The 19398-nt window shown below is 32.5% G+C and overlaps 1 protein-coding gene and 1 pseudogene across 2 annotated transcripts; both read right to left on the reverse strand.

The window, feature by feature from the left end:
• Window positions 1-307: 307 nt before the first annotated feature.
• Window positions 308-6659, reverse strand: LOC146939503 (uncharacterized protein At5g08430-like). The gene is made up of 11 exons (XM_085753145.1): window positions 6604-6659; window positions 6430-6533; window positions 5838-5917; window positions 5491-5678; window positions 4529-5408; window positions 4177-4274; window positions 3754-3813; window positions 2568-2618; window positions 2025-2096; window positions 1646-1898; window positions 308-1123 (listed from the first exon to the last, which is right to left on the reverse strand). Exons 2-11 carry the CDS (start codon window positions 6525-6527, stop codon window positions 546-548), a joined length of 2358 nt encoding a protein of 785 aa, XP_085609271.1. The 5' UTR covers window positions 6528-6533; window positions 6604-6659; the 3' UTR covers window positions 308-545.
• Window positions 6660-11513: 4854 nt separating this feature from the next.
• LOC146939504 (MACPF domain-containing protein CAD1-like) lies at window positions 11514-17007 on the reverse strand (annotated as a pseudogene). The gene is made up of 4 exons (XR_015030007.1): window positions 16492-17007; window positions 13920-14143; window positions 12383-12621; window positions 11514-11915 (listed from the first exon to the last, which is right to left on the reverse strand). The product of XR_015030007.1 is annotated as an MACPF domain-containing protein CAD1-like (transcript).
• Between the last annotated feature and the right edge of the window lie 2391 nt (window positions 17008-19398).

A 19398-nucleotide genomic window follows, 5' to 3' on the forward strand; every position in this document is an offset into this window, starting at 1 on the left:
AAGAAAAATAAAAATATACTAAGATAAAAAAGTTGTCAGATTGTGATTAAGCATGACAACTTTTATTTAAATTGTCAACAATAAACCATAGTCTGCTAGCTTTAAATCATTTTTCTCTCATCTAGTCTGACTAGTTTGCTTCTGCAGTACTATGTGAATCATGTAATCACCCAAAAAAATTAAAAATATTTCTTGAAAACTTATGGTACTTTTTTTACCACTGCAGATATTGGAACCGCCATCTCTGCCACTGCATGAAATTGTGGATAATGGTCGAAACCTGATCATAGTTTTATGAGAAATAGTGTTTGTGTCAAGAGCTTTTGTGTATTTTCAACGTGAAAAATAAAGTTTATAATGACAAATTTTTCCATCTCTCAGAATTTGTCAAAGGATAAAGAGTTTATAATAGCAAATTTTTTACTAGCAGCATTTCCAACAAGCAGCTATTTGGTGAAAACAAAATTACATAAATAACTATTGATAAGCAACACTGGTGATGTATTAATAGAGATGATTTCCCTTCATTTTGATTTACTTTCACATTAGGGAAAAAAGAGCTTAAGTGCATCCCTCAAAAGCATTGCCTCTCTTTCACTCTCGCCCGTCTTCCAGACCTTGAAGTCTAAGGGAGCATATGTGGAATCCAATTCACTCCAGTGTTTGAGTACAGTCATTGGAAAAGGCCCTCTTGTTCCACAGCCACGAATACCCGAGCAGTACCAAATAGGAATATCAGGACCCTCCACTCTCTTTCTTCCAGATGAAGTGACTTTAATATTCACATCCTCTTCATCACTGTCACTTAAAACAATAACATCATTGACGATCGCCTTAATGGGATCCGAAACAGTAACGCTTCGCCTTTCCTTTACTGTATGATTGACATCCATGTTAATACTCAGATTTCTGCAATCTACATCATCAGAAGCAGATATAGTGTTACTTGATTGAGGCAAGCCACATTTTTCTGGGTTTAAGGTCTGACAATTAGAGTTTGATTCTTTAAGGAGTGCAGGCTTGCCATCATCTTTGTCTTCAGAAGCACCAAGGGTAGATAATTGCTCAACAGTGGCAGGAAAGGCTGGATCATCTTGGTTATTTTTCACCGGAGATTTCGGACCTAAGTCATGAAAATTAACACAGGATATTGTGAGATACATTTTACACATACTTGGTAAAAACTTAAATGAAACTAGTGGCACGTTAATTTTTTTCTATGTGAAGAACCTCAATTAGTGAATCAAATATAGGAACAAAATAATAACAAATATCACTATTAGATTATAAATAAGTGAAAGTGATCCGCTTGAGAATAATAAAACATTAAAGGATATATTATATTGAACTCGGACTGTGATATCGGAGTACGTCGGTAGGAAATGGAAATAAACAACATTAAAAGGAAGAAAGCAAGAAGCAACACATGAATGGGGTTAATAACACCAGCCAATATATTTGGCTTCTAAGTCGTCACTGTAGAGAGAATCTCAATGCAATGACAAATCACCGCATGACAATGTGAAGAAAAGTATAGATGCGATATCAAGAATCTTATATACAAAATGTTAAAAACTCGAAGTAGCTAAAGCACACAATAGATATATGAAAGAAGAGGGAGTATAGATAGGAAATCCTGACAGACCTACAACATCTGTTCTCTTATCCAGACATTGAGCAAAACCATTATATGTGGAGTACTGTCCTCCAGAGTTACAATTCTCTCCAATGGCTACTTCTTGCAATTCGTTTTGCTCAAGCTTATCTTTTCTTGAGGAATCTTCTAGTGACAGATTGGTATCAACCAGTTCAGGAATTACTTTTGGAATTTCACTTAATAAACGTGATTGTTCGGATAGAGACTCAAGCTTCTGTTTTTGGTCCATGTACTGAGCAAGTGTATGGAAATATAGTTAAGGCACAAATTGTCAGCATTAAATTAAGGAACAAATTACCAATTCACAACATTTTTCCATTTAGCTTTTAATATGAGGTAACATTAATAAAAACATCACAAAAGGATATTCTCTCCTCCATCCCTTTTCATTGGCCCGATCAATACGATTTCGTAACAATTCTATCTCCCTTGAGATCCACTGCCATGTAAAGCAAAAGAGAGACAAATATTAGTAACAAGATATGATAGATCATATGTTCTTTTATACTCTAAAGGAATCAGAAATCGTCAATGATGTTAATAAGCCATTAGAAAATGAACAATCGGGGATAAAGGATGGAAGGGATATCTTAAGGTCAGATTTTTAATTTAGTTTTATTTGTAGATTTACCACCTCCTGACACATGCTCAAGTAAATTTCACAATCATGTGAACGTAAATTCTATGCATGTATAATAAGTTTTTTATATGTTGGAAAATAGTAAAGGGAGTTTTTTGTATGGAATTTCATGATTCATAGCCCATGTTCACATACTAGATTGCAAGAAACTTCATCTTGAATTATATTGAGCTCTATCTTTACAATATAAAAAGGGATTATATTACACAACACAATAATATTTTTTTTTTTGAAGAAACCACAACACAATAATATTGATATGCCACATACATGCTTTGTGATATCTTTATGCAGAGTTCTGGCTTTCTGCTCAAGCTCCAGCTGTGAAACACAAAGGTGGTTATCATTTGGTCACTACAAATTCAATCAACTATTAACAAATTAATTCTTACTAGTAAGAAACACAATTTCACACAAGGGAATGCCCAAAATCAATGTCGTCTAAAATGACAGAAAAAAAATTAAAGATTCTGACAGAAAACTCTCCTAAACAATTCTTAATAATGTTTCTGAATGAATCACCCTCTAGGCTTCCCTCTCTTTTATAACTGAAACTCTCTTCTTAATGACTAACCATCTAGTCTTCCCTCTCTTTAATAACTGAAACTCTTATTAGATTCCAATAAATGTTGCAACTAATGCATATTTGGCATTAAATCTATAGTATGCTTATGTTTCTCAATGGGCTGTTGGTATTAATGCTCATCATTGCTTCTTCCATGTGAATTACATTGCGAATTAAATCGCATCCCGTGTGACCCTTCTCCTTTTCCCACCAGTTAAATGGCCTCTTCTATATGCCATTGACACATATTAGCTTCAATCACATAACATTACTTATTAAGAAATGTTACATTGGGCATGAAATGAAAAGACAGGCCCTAATAACCATGTGGAGATATAACTTTCTATAATTTCTGCAATGGAACAAATAGACGTTGACATCAATGTCGAAGAGTCAAAACATGTGTTGGCTACATTTTAATTACCAAACGAAATAATGAATATTAGATTTTATCAAGCATGTGTTAAGGTGAGGATCTGTTGCATTTATATTTCAGGCAAAAGAATAGTTGAAACAAGTGAATAGCATTAATTTAAGGCTTGATTGTGAAGAAATTGGTATATCAGTAGACTAGCAGATAGCTATAAATATTAATATGCTCTAGCTTAAGTCTCAAACTTTATCTATGGATACCTGATACATATGTACGGTAAAGAAGCTTCTGTAGATGTATTACTTTTATTACTATAATATTATTAAATAAAATTCATTCACCCTTACTTTTCTGAGATATTTCAAGTACAGCCGGCAGAATATTGAACCACAAAATAATAAATTCTTACTGTTAAAATCTGAAAAGATTTACAGGTACCTAATTCATAAATGATCAGATGACCAAGCATAAGTTTTTTTCATCGCACATACTAAATCACTCACATACAGCAAACTTACTATAGTTGGCTTTTTGAGCAGACCATCTGTCATTCTCTGATACAGATCTTGACATTCTTCCTGCAGATATAATGCTTATAATTAGGAATTAATCTATGGAATATACATGAACAACTAGGGTAAGTTTATGGTTTACAGCAGAATCCATAACCTAGGCATATTTTTACTTTTTTGAAGATTATGGATACACAAATCATATCGGATAGCATCGACAAACTATGAAATCAATAATAAATAATCACCTTCACATCAGAAACCCAGCTATGGTCTTACGCAGGAAATAATACAGTATATTAAACATAAAAAAAAATGGTTTTGAAAATGAGTTTCGATTTTAACTTGGAAACCACTACTTTGATTGAAATTAGGTTTCAGAATTGTGGGATATCACAGCAGAAAATATTGTTAGCCAAGTAATGATACCTCAGAAAAGTCAACATCAGAAATTTGGCTGATAGATACATCTTTGGGCACATTAGAAAGCTGCAGCAGAATTTCTTGGTTTGATGATCTTCTTATTCCTGTGATATGGATACATATATGTAAGCATATAAGAAAAGTATGTTAGCTAGTAAAAGAAGGTCACTGATGAAAGCTTTTGATACAATGTATGACTTGGTCATGTGCAATATTCTTTTCTACATATTAAAGCAAATTGCTATCAAAATTACATGTATGATCCTCTTGCTAGCAAAACTAACTACTGTACTTTTAATAAAAAGTTGTATGGTAGATTTTTTCAGACCATTAAGTTTTAAGCGAATACCAAGATTACCTGTTACGTGTAAAAGCAGATGAGAATTCTTCTGTAAAAAGTCATTTGGGTCGGATTTGGTTCTAACATAACTTCCCAACACTTTGCCATCAGAGGTTTCTGGTTGCTTCAAAAGCTCCTCAATTAAGCTCCTCTTCAAGTAGACAAGTTTTATGTTTGAACTAATTATAGCTGCAAATCCACTTGGCAGCTCTTCCAAACGTACATTCTGACAAGATTTTATAGTTGAATTCAAATTTCCGTGCTTTCGAAATTTGAATGCCTCATTATCATCCCTTTCTTCTGAACTACTGATATTACTATCAGTTTCTTCAAAATTTTCTACAAAATGTGATGCAAGAAACTTTTGTATGCTGTTCTTTTTAACTGTTTTCCGCCTCAGCAAAGTTATTAAATTTGCATCACAGATTACCATCTTTTTCTTGGGATCAAAAAGCTGGTTTTTGTGGCAGTACTTAATGACGATCGAAGCAACATCAATTTCGGAAAAAGTTTTGGTTGTGTCTTCACCAATATTTTTAAGAAAATCTACGAGACGTCTTGAACCCCATCCAACAAAATCCTTTTTCTTATCTTTTGTTACTTTCCTATTTATTGATTTAAGCTTATTCTTCTTTCTCTTTACTGGTTTAACCCTTGACGTGCCATCCAAGTCGTCAGAGTCAGAACCTATAAAGTCACTTGCATCAGATTCACCAGTATCATCTTCCCCTTCACCTCTTTCATACGGATCCAAGTCACGCTTAATGTTTCCATTTTTAATGATGTCACGGGCAGTATAAACATCCTGAGAATTCCACCCTTCCTTTTTTTTGATAACTTGATAATATTCAAAAAAGTAAGTTTCAACTGTATCTGGAGCTCTCATATCTATCTTCTCCTGCAAATGAAAATCACATAATTATAAAACATATGGAGAGAGTGAGAGGTAATACAAGGCATGATTGAAAAAAATATCTCACCCCATCAGAATCAACGTCAGCATTTGTCTCAATTAGAAATGCAAGTTTTGAGCATTGCCTACAAAATCCTTTGGTTGTTTTGACAGTAGCAAATTCAGCATCATAGAAGCATTTTCCACAAACAGCTATTGGGCAACAGAAGCACCTAAACTTTGATGCTCTACCGCAAAGGTAGCAAAAATGGGAACCTATAAAAAGTATTCAAAAGTCATTCGGCATCAAAATAATTAAAATATATTTTGGCAGATTCTCTTAAACACATAAATATGTAGGACACCAACAAAAGTAAAGGAAATGTAATTGAATGCCCTATAATAAAGGCAAAAATAAACGGTGAAGCAGCTTACCACAACACCACCGATTGTCATTCGTCAAAAAGGAGGCATCTTGTTTCACGCATTCCGCATGATAGGCTTTAAAGCAATCCCTGTAATCAACCATAAAAAAGAAAATCACAAACAAACTTTGGTATCCAACATTAAAACATACCAATGATAGTAATGACCAAGCTGCAGAGACTAATCTCTCGATCCGGGTAGGACTACAATGGCAAAACTCTCTCTCAGAGAATTTAACACTGCTGCATTCTCATAGCTGATTTTTGAACCCATAACCTCTGGTTTTGCTTGAAGAGATCCTTTAGAATCTCATCCAAGTGCTCTGAGGTTGATATAATATAATTACTTACTACTACACAATTTGTTTCATATTAACCAAGGTTTAAGATTTTGGGAACAAAATTAGAATAAGAAATTAATTTGATTGAAAACCTAATTAAAATATCAGTAAGTAAAAAAAATTTAAAAAAACATGTTTAATATGAAACAGAGAGAGTAAAACATGTATTCTAGAGGATCAACATGAAACATTGTTTTGTTTGAAGTTCTGAAATGAAATATACGCAACAGCAATGCAATGATGTTTTGAGAAGTTACCTACCTAGAATCACAGACCCTCATTTGACCACCATCTTTGCAAACAAAGCAACAACCTTCAGCGATCTCTTCCTTCTTTCTTTTGTTATTCTTTTTCACCATTTTTTGCTGCTAAAACCTTTGAAACTCAAGAACGTTGATCAAGAAATGAGAGAGTAAAGGAAGAAGAGGTACTTACCTTGTAAGGAACCTTAATGAAAGTGACAGAAAAATCATTATTACTATGCTACAAATGCATATCCAAGTCTCCAACAACACTTTAGTACTAACCTATACACTTTTTAGGAAATCTGACGTAAAAAGTCAATATTTCACTTTTCCAATTCAGTATAAAATAGTACTGTGCGAATATCTCAATTCAATTAACAAATATAATTAATTAACCCAAAATCTCTAGAGATAAAACCAGTCTATTGTAACTTGAATAAGATCCTTGGTTTGAATTAAGTTTTTGGGCATGCAGATCTCTACAGTTGCGCGCGTAGAGAATACCCGATTTAAAAAAAAAACATAATTTATTAATTTTATATGAGAAAGAAAAAATGTAACTAAAATTTTGATAATTTCACACAAAATTAAAAAATGGAATTCATTTTGTACTAGAAAATATAAGTTATTTTATTGGGCCTTGTCTTTTTTTTGGTAGTGTTATTGGGCCTTGTCTATCGTATGCAATATTGCATAGGTTAAGATAACTAAAAAAATGTACTCCATCCGTTCCTTTTTAGTTGTCACATTTTGATTTTTTACCCAAACCAGGACAACAAATACATTTTACTATTTTTTACACAACAATTTATCTTTTTCTCATAATAACCTTAATCATTTAATATCACACTTCAACAATTTATCTTTTTCCAATAATAACCTTAATCATTTAATATCACACTTCATATATTTCTCTCTGCAATAAATAACTAAAGGTAATATAGACAAAACAACATTTAATGATGTATTGAACTTTAAAAATGATAGTTAATTATAAACAAAAAACATTTAATGATGTATTGAACTTTAAAAGTGACAATTAATTATAAACAAACAAGGGTCTTGTTAACGAGTGCCCCCGGGACACTCTTTAAGCATTCTAAATCGAGTAATTATTCCATAAAAATGTCAAATTTTACAATTTCCAATGCACTTTATTACACAAGCTTTCACAAAAGGTTACCATTTAAAGTCCTTAACTAGTACCCGGGGCACCGGTTAACATTTCCCAACAAAAAATTTCTACAAAAGTGATAATTAAAAAGAACGGAAAGAGTACAACTTTTTATTGAATACTTTACAAAATTATTCTTCATCAACTAATGGTAAAGAAATGATAAATATAAAAATTAAAAAAAGATACTAAAATAAACGGTAAATGATACAATATGAAAAAGAAATATTAATGTTTTATTGACATTGAAAAACGATTTATAATTTGAGACACGTTTTTTTTCCTCTTAAAGTGACTTATAATTTAAGGATGAAGTAATAAATCAGTTTCTTAAGTAAATTTATAAATAAAATTATGAATAATGAGCCGGCCCTAGTTTTTTAGTGAGAGAAACTCAAACTTCTCTCTAAACTTTCTTTCTCCTTCGTTCATCGAGGAGGGATGATTTTAGGTCATTTTTTAACCTAGAATCACCCCTCTACATCTTTTTCTTTCAATCTAAATAAGTGGTTTTCACATATATCAAGTTTCTCCTTTTGTGTTTTTAGTGATTTCGTCGTCTAAGTGCGGCGTTGTGTTGTTCGTCGTCTTGCGCGGCGTTTGATTTCGCGTTTTGTCGCGATGTTCGTTTAGTTCTTATTAAAAGATTGACATCAGTCAATTACAAATTCAACCAATGATTTGGGCGTCAATGTTGCAGATCCGGAAGCATGGTTATTTCGGTTACTTAGGTTTTATCATATTATCTGTAGACATTTTGTCGATGTACTCTATCAATTTGAATGAATGAATATCGTTTTATTTTTGTAAAAAAAGAAAATCAGTTTCTTAAATTAAAGAATGTAAATCAATTAAGTACGTGCATCAAAATACTTATTTTAGTAAATATTAAGTCTAACTTATGTACTTTGCCGACGGTCGAGAAGTGATTGTTTCTCTAACTAAAATACATAATAATTGGTATGAAGTTCTAACTTGTCTTTTTCCAACATTTAGATTCTCTGAAGGTCACAAAAGACCTAAGCATGTTGGTTCATAAGGCCAAGGTAGTCCTTAACAATCCCGAATTCAATCAAACTAGATGTAAACCTTCGCGTTGCGAGGATTGATAACTAAATTATTTTGTATTTAGTTATATAAGACATTATAATTCTTCTATAATATGTAACGTAGGATGACTTTATAAAACAAACATATATCAGTATAATTTTTACCAAAAGAATAGATATCAACATATAAAACACTTGGATCTTAATTAATTATTTTGGATTTATTTGTAAATTTCCAAGAAAAGAGTACAATAGTGATGTCATTGAAGAAAATACGATATAGTTAGATTTTCCTTCTCTTTTTCAGATATAGATGTTGCCTTCTTTGGGCTATAGTGAACTTAATGCCTTGCCTAGGGGACTTATATATGTTGAGCTATGATCGTTGAGAAAAATACAAACGAGGAACAACAACAAAATTTTCAATGACATAACTTAGGCTAGGGCCTGGTCCTAAAGGGACATGGTAAATACACTCGTGATGGCAATAAACTGTTACACACAACTAATAGATTATTAATTCAATGCAACATTAGTTATAAGCCAGAAATAAAATGGGAGGCTTGTAAGATATGGTCATACCTCATTCTAACTTGTGCAACTCCATTGTACCCACCCCAAGTAAGTCTTGTATATTATGATGGTGGAAGCTGCAAAGTTGTGGGTTTGTGCTATAATGATTCGAAGAAGATGAATTGAGAGATATGAGTTTGTTTTTTCACAAGATAAATAAGAGTTAATGAATCTAGTAACCGTAAATATTATAAATTGAATAATTGTGAGGGGTAATGTGAATAGAGCATGTACCAACTAAATGGATGGTGAGAAAAATATGGAAGGGTGTTGGATTGTTGTGTTTTGAAGGGTCCCACATTAGAATTTAATGATGTGGCATGTAAGATGATGAGATGTCACCAAAGTAGTTTGGAGTCTAATTTAATAAAGATAATAATAAATACTCTATCTGTTCGAATTTAAGTGAACTTTTGGTTCATTTCACACCTATTAAAAAAAGAGAAATGATATTTGTACAATCATTTGTGACAATTTTTTTGACAACTTTCTCTTTCATACTCACATGATGTTCTTTTTCTCTCTCTTTCTTTTTCTCTCTTCATTGTTTTTGACCAATAAGAGAAGAGAAAAGCAAGGTTGTCATGAAAGTTGTCTTGAAATAGATGTACATATATCACTACTCTTAAAAAAATGTATTGGTGAAGGAGAGAGAAAAATGATTTTAAGTGTGTTTGTCAAGTATTGGTGTATTTACCATTATCATAAATGCAAAGTAAAATATATTGAATTGAGAATGATGAAAATAATACTAATTAGAGTTATAAATGATAAAAAAAGTAATTAATATTGCATTGAAAAGTAAAATGGATGAGTTATTTGAAGACAATATATTTTTACAAAAGACTCACATGTTAAAGGATAGAGGGTGTAGATAGATACCATGCTCTTGATGATCACTTACTATTATCACCTTAGATCATCCACAATGGTGGGAGTTTCACATGTTTAACACCATAATAAATATGAGTGTTTAGGGAGAAGAGTGGCTATGGAAGCATCCTCTCTTCATTTTTTGCAGGTCCCATTTAATAAATCTTAATAAAATAAGAAATTTTGTTTAAATGTAATGATATAAAATTATTTATGGGATCTATTTAATAATTTCTTTTGAGGTGTTGAGTTGGAGAAAATTTGTGTTTATTAATTATTATGATAAAATGAATGATGTGGACATAGGGAATCCATTTAAGCACTTAATTTAGGGTGCTATGTTGTGAATTGTTACTATTACTAATGAAATCAACTCTCCTTGTACCTTCAAAATACATTATTCCCAATAATCTTTAGCCATTTTATTCATAACGTAAAATATAGCTAACACATACTTGCCTCAACTTTCTTGAACATAAGTCTTAAATCATTGGCTTAAAGGTCAAATGTCTTAGGTATCCACTCAAACTTCAAGCAATTTCTTTATACTAATCAAAATATTCACTCTCCCGGTGTTTATCATCTCTTAACTAACAATTAAAGTTTACACTACTATAATCTTCAAGTATTCCTTTACTATATGCTTTCCAAATATCACTTAATAACATTCTTACATCTCACTACTCAAAACTCAGCTTCTTATGTTCACATAAAATTTTCTACGAATTCACACTTACTCAACAATAAAATACCTTATAATTCATCTCAAGTTAACATATATAATCTTGTTTGGATCAAGAAACAATTAACTATCTAACCCTATCATGCTTGCCTAAGAAAACTAAAACACATAGCACATAAAGACTCCAATCACTCACTTCCTCTAAACCCTACTATTGATTAGCATACGACACCCAACTCACACCCCTAAGAGAAATCTACAGTCCAGCTCTAATACCACAATACAACACCCTTAATTTTAACAGCAAGAGTGCATTTTTTTTATTTTTATAAAATAACTACAGGTTTTGGGTAAAACATTCATAATCGTCATTTAACTAAATTAGAGTGAAACCTTTTCTTTCAAAGTATTTATCATACGATTAAAATCAATGTCACGTTTTATAAATGGTTTTCATAACAGTTGGCTTAGAACAACTTAAGCTCAATAAGGCGCCTATCCACAACAACAAATCACATACACCGGTGAAGAGTCGTAATGCACCAAATAAGACACTCATAACACACCTTAGTCCTTCATATGATCAAATAAGAGAAAAATGTAGTGTAGGTACTTACCTTGTAAGGAACGTTTAGATGAAAATGTGTTTTGAGTGAATTTGTTGAATAATGGAGAGGGATATATAATATAATACATATAAGGTGTAATGTAAATGAAAATAAGAAGAAATTGATTTGTTAGAGTGTGAGTGGATATAAGGTATCAAATGCGTTCACATTTTCTTACTTCTATATTAATACATAAAAATAACATGGACTTTAAGAGTTTACACTTGAATAGAAGGCAAGCGGGCAACAAGCTGCGCCGCTAGACAGTACGAGAGAGTATACAAACTCAACTCCTTAAATCAAAGAGAATAAAAGAAAAAAGAACCAGAAAAGCTTTAAACCTTTTCTTTCGAATTAAATTTCCCATCATTAGCGTTATTTTGTCCAGCCTGGCCCCTAAATAACTCGTCTGCCATGTCCTTCAATTTTTTCTGTACATCAGAAGGTTGGAGAGGAGATGAATATTGCTGCTTTGCATAAATTATATCGGTTCCCCCTATTTTTACCCCAACTACAGCATGGGTTCCATATTTCTCAATGAACCTGAAAAGATTACCTATGAGTTAGATGTGTATAAATACTTGTTTCAATTACAGGAGAAATGTTGTGGAATCTACTGTGATGCAAACAATGAAAAATTCAAGGCTTTTCCTGGTTGAGAACAGGAATGAGACCTTTCATAAAGGGTCTGCAAATGGAAGCAGAACACTGATTGACACCGGTAAGGTGTATTAACATAAACTTGTCGAACTCTTTTCTCACTGTTATTAGTTTTCAGAACACTTGTTGAACACATTAGCTTTAGAGTATATTATGCGCGAAACCACTAGTTTTGCATGTCCTAAATATTCTTTTGACAGAAATACCATCTCATAAGTTCATAACACATAAGGAAATGAAGCGTGAGCCTCTGACTAAAGTCCCTAGTGAGCAGCGATTAAAAATAGCTAAACATAAAGCAAGAGGGGAGGGGAGAGGATGAGAACTATTTTGCTGAGTTCGCAAAGTACCTTGCCAGTGCAGCGGGATCCCAGGACGATGGAACAGCTTGTTTGACATGATCACTGAGAACTACGTGAGTTTTATCAAGTGCTATGTTGTAGAGTGTGATGGAGACACCATCAAAAGCAAGAGTCTTGGTATTGGCAGCATCTCTTTGCCAAACTCCTGAAAACTGAAACGCAGAATTGAAATGTCCCGTTGGAATCTTACCAGACAATGACACCTCCTGGTTGAACTGCTCTGACATCTAAAGGATAAAGCAAAACAAAAGGCATATATGCCCAGTTAGTCACACAAACAATTATAACAATAATATCAACAGTACACACACCAAAGAATTTAATTTCACCAGAATAACATAAAAGAGTTCATTTTAGTTCCTTAAAATTGTAGGCATATGTAGGACAATTTGGTCATGAAATTAACAAAATCCTAAAATAATCACACAATTAAGAATCTTATATAATTTATTTTTTTGGAAACTTGGTATCTAGTCCAAGTAACGACCAATCCCACCGTCCATTTGCGGGATGCCCAAGCCCTCTATGGACTAGTCCAAATTGTTGGCACATGGAGGATTCGAATCTTGAGACCTAGAGTGGAGCAGACTTCTAGACCGCAAGCCTACACCATCAGGCCAAACCCTAGGGGTTTAAAAATCTTATGTCATATTAGATTATTTAGCCCATTTGGGTTGGTCAAATTAGTTATGAAATTGTGTTGAATAACTAATACTATATAAACCTTTTTAATTCCAGAAATCATTTATTTATGAATTTCATTAATGACCAAATTGCTTAAACCTCTTATTTTGGAAACTAAATTGGTATTAACTCTAAAATTAGTTAGGCTTAAATATGTTTTTCGTCCCTGCAAATAGGGGTCGCTTAAAATTTCGTCCCTGCAATCGCTAATCCTTTTTTTTTGCCCCTGCAAAGTCTAATCAGTTAAAAATTCGTCCTTTGACCAAGTTAATGACTGCCACGTCATCAAAATTACCATAATGGCATGGGAATTGACGAAAATACCCCTGGGCTAATTTTTTTTTTCCTTCAAAAAAAATTTTTTTTTTCAAAATATTTAAAAGTCAAAAAAAATTTCGGAAAAAAACTGTTAAAATTAAAACTGAAAAATTTTCGGGAAAAAATCGTAAAAAAAATTCGGGAAAAAACTGAATTTTTTTTTGAAGGAAAAAAAAAACAAAAAAAAAAATAAGTCAGGGGTATTTTCGTCAATTCCCATGCCATTTTGTTAATTTGATGACGTGGCAGTCATTAACTTGGTCAAAGGACGAATTTTTAACTGATTAAACTTGCAGGGGCAAAAAAAAAGGATTAGCGATTGCAGGGACGAAATTTTAAACGACCCCTATTTGCAGGGACGAAAAACATATTTAAGCCAATTAGTTAAGTTAAATTAACACTTTCTACAATCCAACGGAAAAACACAACAATTTAGTTACCTAGACCCACATAACAAACTTGAGCTAAAACTAAGAAAAGAACAAACTTTACAGTTAATAAACGTAAAAAGAATGAAAAGGACCTGCTGAAAAGAAAGAACATCAGAACACAATTGATAGATTTGGGAACATTGGGAATTGAAACAAGACCAGGAAGCTCAACAGTACGAAGATTGTCATGATCAATAGCAATCAATTTGGAATCATATTTGCAGAATTTGAGTCTTAGATCGTTGGTGAGATCGTAACCTAATCCAACGGATTTAATCACATCTTCAACAGATAACACTTTCTTCTTACTTGTGGAAAATCAAATAAACCAAATTGCCTTTATTTTTCCTCTAAATAAAAGGTCACTTTCTTAAAACTAAATTTATGTTTGATCAAGTCAGTTACTCTTATGTGGGGTTGAATTTATAATGAAAAATAAATTTATCAAAAAGTTAAATAATAAAAAGGAGTCGGTTATATGTCAAAACGTAGCAAAGCTTTGATAGTACACAAATTTTCCACCGACGGGGTAACTATACAAAGAGTATCGTCCGCAAATTGGAAATGAGAAACCTCCACCTCACTACCAGAAAACCAAAACCCTTCATACAAATTAAGGTTAACCGCATTCCTCATCATACCACTAAAATCCTCCACATTCTTGAGTTTAGCTTAATAGATTAAAAGATGTATATACTGATGCACTTGTATTTACTGGAGGATGTAGGTGAGTTAGTAGAGACATATAGTCATAGATTTTTCCTTTAAGTTTAGGTTGAGATTTACTTTGAGTAAGATTTGTGTGACCTTTTATTTAGAGTTGATAGTTGGATTTTAAAAAATATTTTAATATTTTTAGTTAAATTTTTTTAATTGTAAGTAATTTGCATAATAATTGAATTTTTTTTTATTCCTACCTTCCATATGGAAAAATAAAGGCCAAATGCTTTTTTTAGTCCTTTAAGTTTGACAAAAATACCAAATTAATCCTTTTTTTAAAATTTCTTTGTCAAAATAGTTTTTAATTTTTTTTTAAATAGGTCCATTAAGCTGTTAATTTAGTGCACCTATTTTAATATTTTCTTTTAATTTAGTAATGTTCTTGTCAATTGAGTTAAACTTACGAGGACATAGAAATATCGTATATGATAAAGGAAATTAAGTGTGTACAATTTTGTTTTTATATTTGGCCAAAAATCAAATAAATAAATGTTGTCACCAATTTTAATTGAATTTTTTTTTAGCGAAAATTTCATTGAATTTTTATCACGGGAAGGGTGAAGGTGAGTATACTTACTTTGTTATTTACGTGTAAAAATTAAAATATAGATTTTTTTAAGATAAAATGTATATTTATGTTAGCAAAGATTTGAGTTTGTAGTTGAAATTAAAATAATTTCCTATGCGAACCATCATGAATTCGAAACGTGAAAAACTAATCAAAGCAGGATGTTTATTAGCATAAACAGGAGGTGAATAAGCTAAAACAGCCAACCAATATTTGGCATTTAAACTATGACTCAATTTTTTAATTGGATTTATTAGAAAATGCAAGTAACCTAGAGCTGTCCTTTACATCTTAACTTGTGCATGATGCACAAATCTTATAGTTGTGCATTCTAAATGCCACCACAGTTTGTCATGATCAGTACAATTTGTAAAAAAAGTGAACCAAGAGTAAAAAGGTACAAACTCTAGCGAGAGAATATGGTATAAACTGCCTTTACAAGAAAGAAACAAGCCATAGAGTTGGTGTGAAAAAAAAATGGAAATTTTAAGTGCAATTTCTAAAAGTCTTCGCATCCCCTCAATGGTAAGTGGCTGTATGCTCCCATTGCTCTTCTTTCCATTAATGCTTCTCCAAAACACGTTTCACCCACTACAGCAACAAAATGAAAAACAAATAAACAAAGAGAAATTTTTGCATGTCCCTTAACACACATTTGGGTAAACAACTTTTAAACATGCACCTAGTATTAAATCTTTCGTGTATAAATTGTTTCAACATAAGAACATGAAACGAGGGGAAACTCTATGTGAACTTAACATATGCTATTCTGATAATATAAGATAATAAGCTTCTGAAACTAAGCTACCAGCTTATAAGTATATTATAAGATATTTCCTTTCTTAATTGGTTTTAAACACTTATACAGCATTATATCAAATATTTTTTTTACAAACACTTGCATTGTCTTCCTTCCTAGCATGCTTTTCTGAATATACACCAAAAAAAATTCTTTAAAATCGAGACTAAGCATAGTTTACATACATTACACTACTCAACCTAAACCTTTTAACTAAGGACAAAACCATGACTCACAAAAGACCTAAAGAAACGAAATAAACAATTCAACGAACTTGAGATCTCAACAAATTCAACCAATACCAATACATAAACAACAGAATGGATCAACGAAATAACAATAACCACAAGTAATATTTTTTTTCAAAAATTAAAACACACAGAGAGAGAGAGAGAGAGTAACATGGTGGGTTAGCGTACAAGCCACAAGTTAATATTCCTATTTTGCTATTAAATTGTGATATGGGCAAGACAATTTCTCATAAACAAATTCCTCAAAAATAACAGTAAACACTAACACATATATATATAAAAAAATTACTCAAACTGAAAACAAAAAGAGATGAAAAAAAAATTACCACTGCTACCGTCATGCCAACAGCAAAGCCAACAACAATGGCAACAATAACATCAACCACCAAGTCAAACATCTTTTCCCATCTTTTTTTGTAAAGCTTGTGCCAAAACCCTTGGTTTTCCCTTGTGGCAACAGCTTTGAGAATCGCAACAGCATTTTCTGCAGCCCTTTCCGCTCCTTGTGTGTCTAAAGTTGCCTTCACAAGAGCTAGATCAACTTTGGTAACAGAGTTAAGGAGGGTACGGTTCAAATCTCTGTTTGCTTCCATTAATGCCTTGATATCACTCATCAATCTATCAGCGAGGGTGCGGTTATTTTCATTTGTTATTTGCTCCAATCTACCAACAACATTCAAGAGGGTGCGGTTCGAATCATTATTTGCTTCCACCAATGCACTGATCGTGCGGTTAGCTTCCTCTATAAGTTGCTCCAATTTAAGCACATTCTTCAACAAAGAATCAGTAGTGACAGTGAGGGTGTTGTCTTTCTCTGTGTCTTCCTCTTCCTTTGGAGCCATGATTAGTATTCCAAATGGCTGTATGCTCCCATTGCTCTTCTTTCCATTAATGCTTCTCCAAAACACGTTTCACCCACTACAACAACAAAATGAAAAACAAATAAACAAAGAGAAATTCTTGCATGCCCTTAACACACATTTGGGTAAACAACTTTTAAACATGCACTTAGTATTAAGTCTTTCGTGTATAAATTGTTTCAACATAAGAACATGAAACGAGGGGAAACTCTATGTGAACTTAACATATGCTATTCTGATAATATAAGATAATAAGCTTCTGAAACTAAGCTACCAGCTTATAAGTATATTATAAGATATTTCCTTTCTTAATTGGTTTTAAACACTTATACAGCATTATATCAAATATTTTTTTTACAAACACTTGCATTGTCTTCCTTCCTAGCATGCTTTTCTGAATATACACCAAAAAAAATTCTTTAAAATCGAGACTAAGCATAGTTTACATACATTACACTACTCAACCTAAACCTTTTAACTAAGGACAAAACCATGACTCACAAAAGACCTAAAGAAACGAAATAAACAATTCAACGAACTTGAGATCTCAACAAATTCAACCAATACCAATACATAAACAACAGAATGGATCAACGAAATAACAATAACCACAAGTAATATTTTTTTTCAAAAATTAAAACACAGAGAGAGAGAGAGAGAGTAACATGGTGGGTTAGCGTACAAGCCACAAGTTAATATTCCTATTTTGCTATTAAATTGTGATATGGGCAAGACAATTTCTCATAAACAAATTCCTCAAAAATAACAGTAAACACTAACACACATATATATAAAAAAATTACTCAAACTGAAAACAAAAAGAGATGAAAAAAAAATTACCACTGCTACCGTCATGCCAACAGCAAAGCCAACAACAATGGCAACAATAACATCAACCACCAAGTCAAACATCTTTTCCCATCTTTTTTTGTAAAGCTTGTGCCAAAACCCTTGGTTTTCCCTTGTGGCAACAGCTTTGAGAATTGCAACAACATTTTCTGCAGCCCTTTCCGCTCCTTGTGTGTCTAAAGTTGCCTTCACAAGAGCTAGATCAACTTTGGTAACAGAGTTAAGGAGGGTACGGTTCAAATCTCTGTTTGCTTCCATTAATGCCTTGATATCACTCATCAATCTATCAGCGAGGGTGCGGTTATTTTCATTTGTTATTTGCTCCAATCTACCAACAACATTCAAGAGGGTGCGGTTCGAATCATTGTTTGCTTCCACCAATGCACTGATGGTGCGGTTAGCTTCCTCTATAAGTTGCTCCAATTTAAGCACATTCTTCAACAAAGAATCAGTAGTGACAGTGAGGGTGTTGTCTTTCTCTGTGTCTTCCTCTTCCTTTGGAGCCATGATTAGTATTCCAAATGGCTGTATGCTCCCATTGCTCTTCTTTCCATTAATGCTTCTCCAAAACACGTTTCACCCACTACAACAACAAAATGAAAAACAAATAAACAAAGAGAAATTCTTGCATGCCCTTAACACACATTTGGGTAAACAACTTTTAAACATGCACCTAGTATTAAGTCTTTCGTGTATAAATTGTTTCAACATATGAACATGAAACGAGGGGAAACTCTATGTGAACTTAACATATGCTATTCTGATAATATAAGATAATAAGCTTCTGAAACTAAGCTACCAGCTTATAAGTATATTATAAGATATTTCCTTTCTTAATTGGTTTTAAACACTTATACAGCATTATATCAAATATTTTTTTTACAAACACTTGCATTGTCTTCCTTCCTAGCATGCTTTTCTGAATATACACCAAAAAAAATTCTTTAAAATCGAGACTAAGCATAGTTTACATACATTACACTACTCAACCTAAACCTTTTAACTAAGGACAAAACCATGACTCACAAAAGACCTAAAGAAACGAAATAAACAATTCAACGAACTTGAGATCTCAACAAATTCAACCAATACCAATACATAAACAACAGAATGGATCAACGAAATAACAATAACCACAAGTAATATTTTTTTTCAAAAATTAAAACAGACACAGAGAGAGAGAGAGAGTACCATGGTGGGTTAGCGTACAAGCCACAAGTTAATATTCCTATTTTGCTATTAAATTGTGATAAGGGCAAGACAATTTCTCATAAACAAATTCCTCAAAAATAACAGTAAACCCTAACACATATATATAAAAAAATTACTCAAACTGAAAACAAAAAGAGATGAAAAAAAAATTACCACTGCTACCGTCATGCCAACAGCAAAGCCAACAACAATGGCAACAATAACATCAACCACCAAGTCAAACATCTTTTCCCATCTTTTTTTGTAAAGCTTGTGCCAAAACCCTTGGTTTTCCCTTGTGGCAACAGCTTTGAGAATCGCAACAGCATTTTC

Source organism: Medicago sativa, chromosome 3 (genome assembly GCF_051527215.1).
Source record: "Medicago sativa cultivar Bolivia chromosome 3, Bolivia_mono, whole genome shotgun sequence".
Lineage (NCBI taxonomy): Eukaryota > Viridiplantae > Streptophyta > Magnoliopsida > Fabales > Fabaceae > Medicago > Medicago sativa.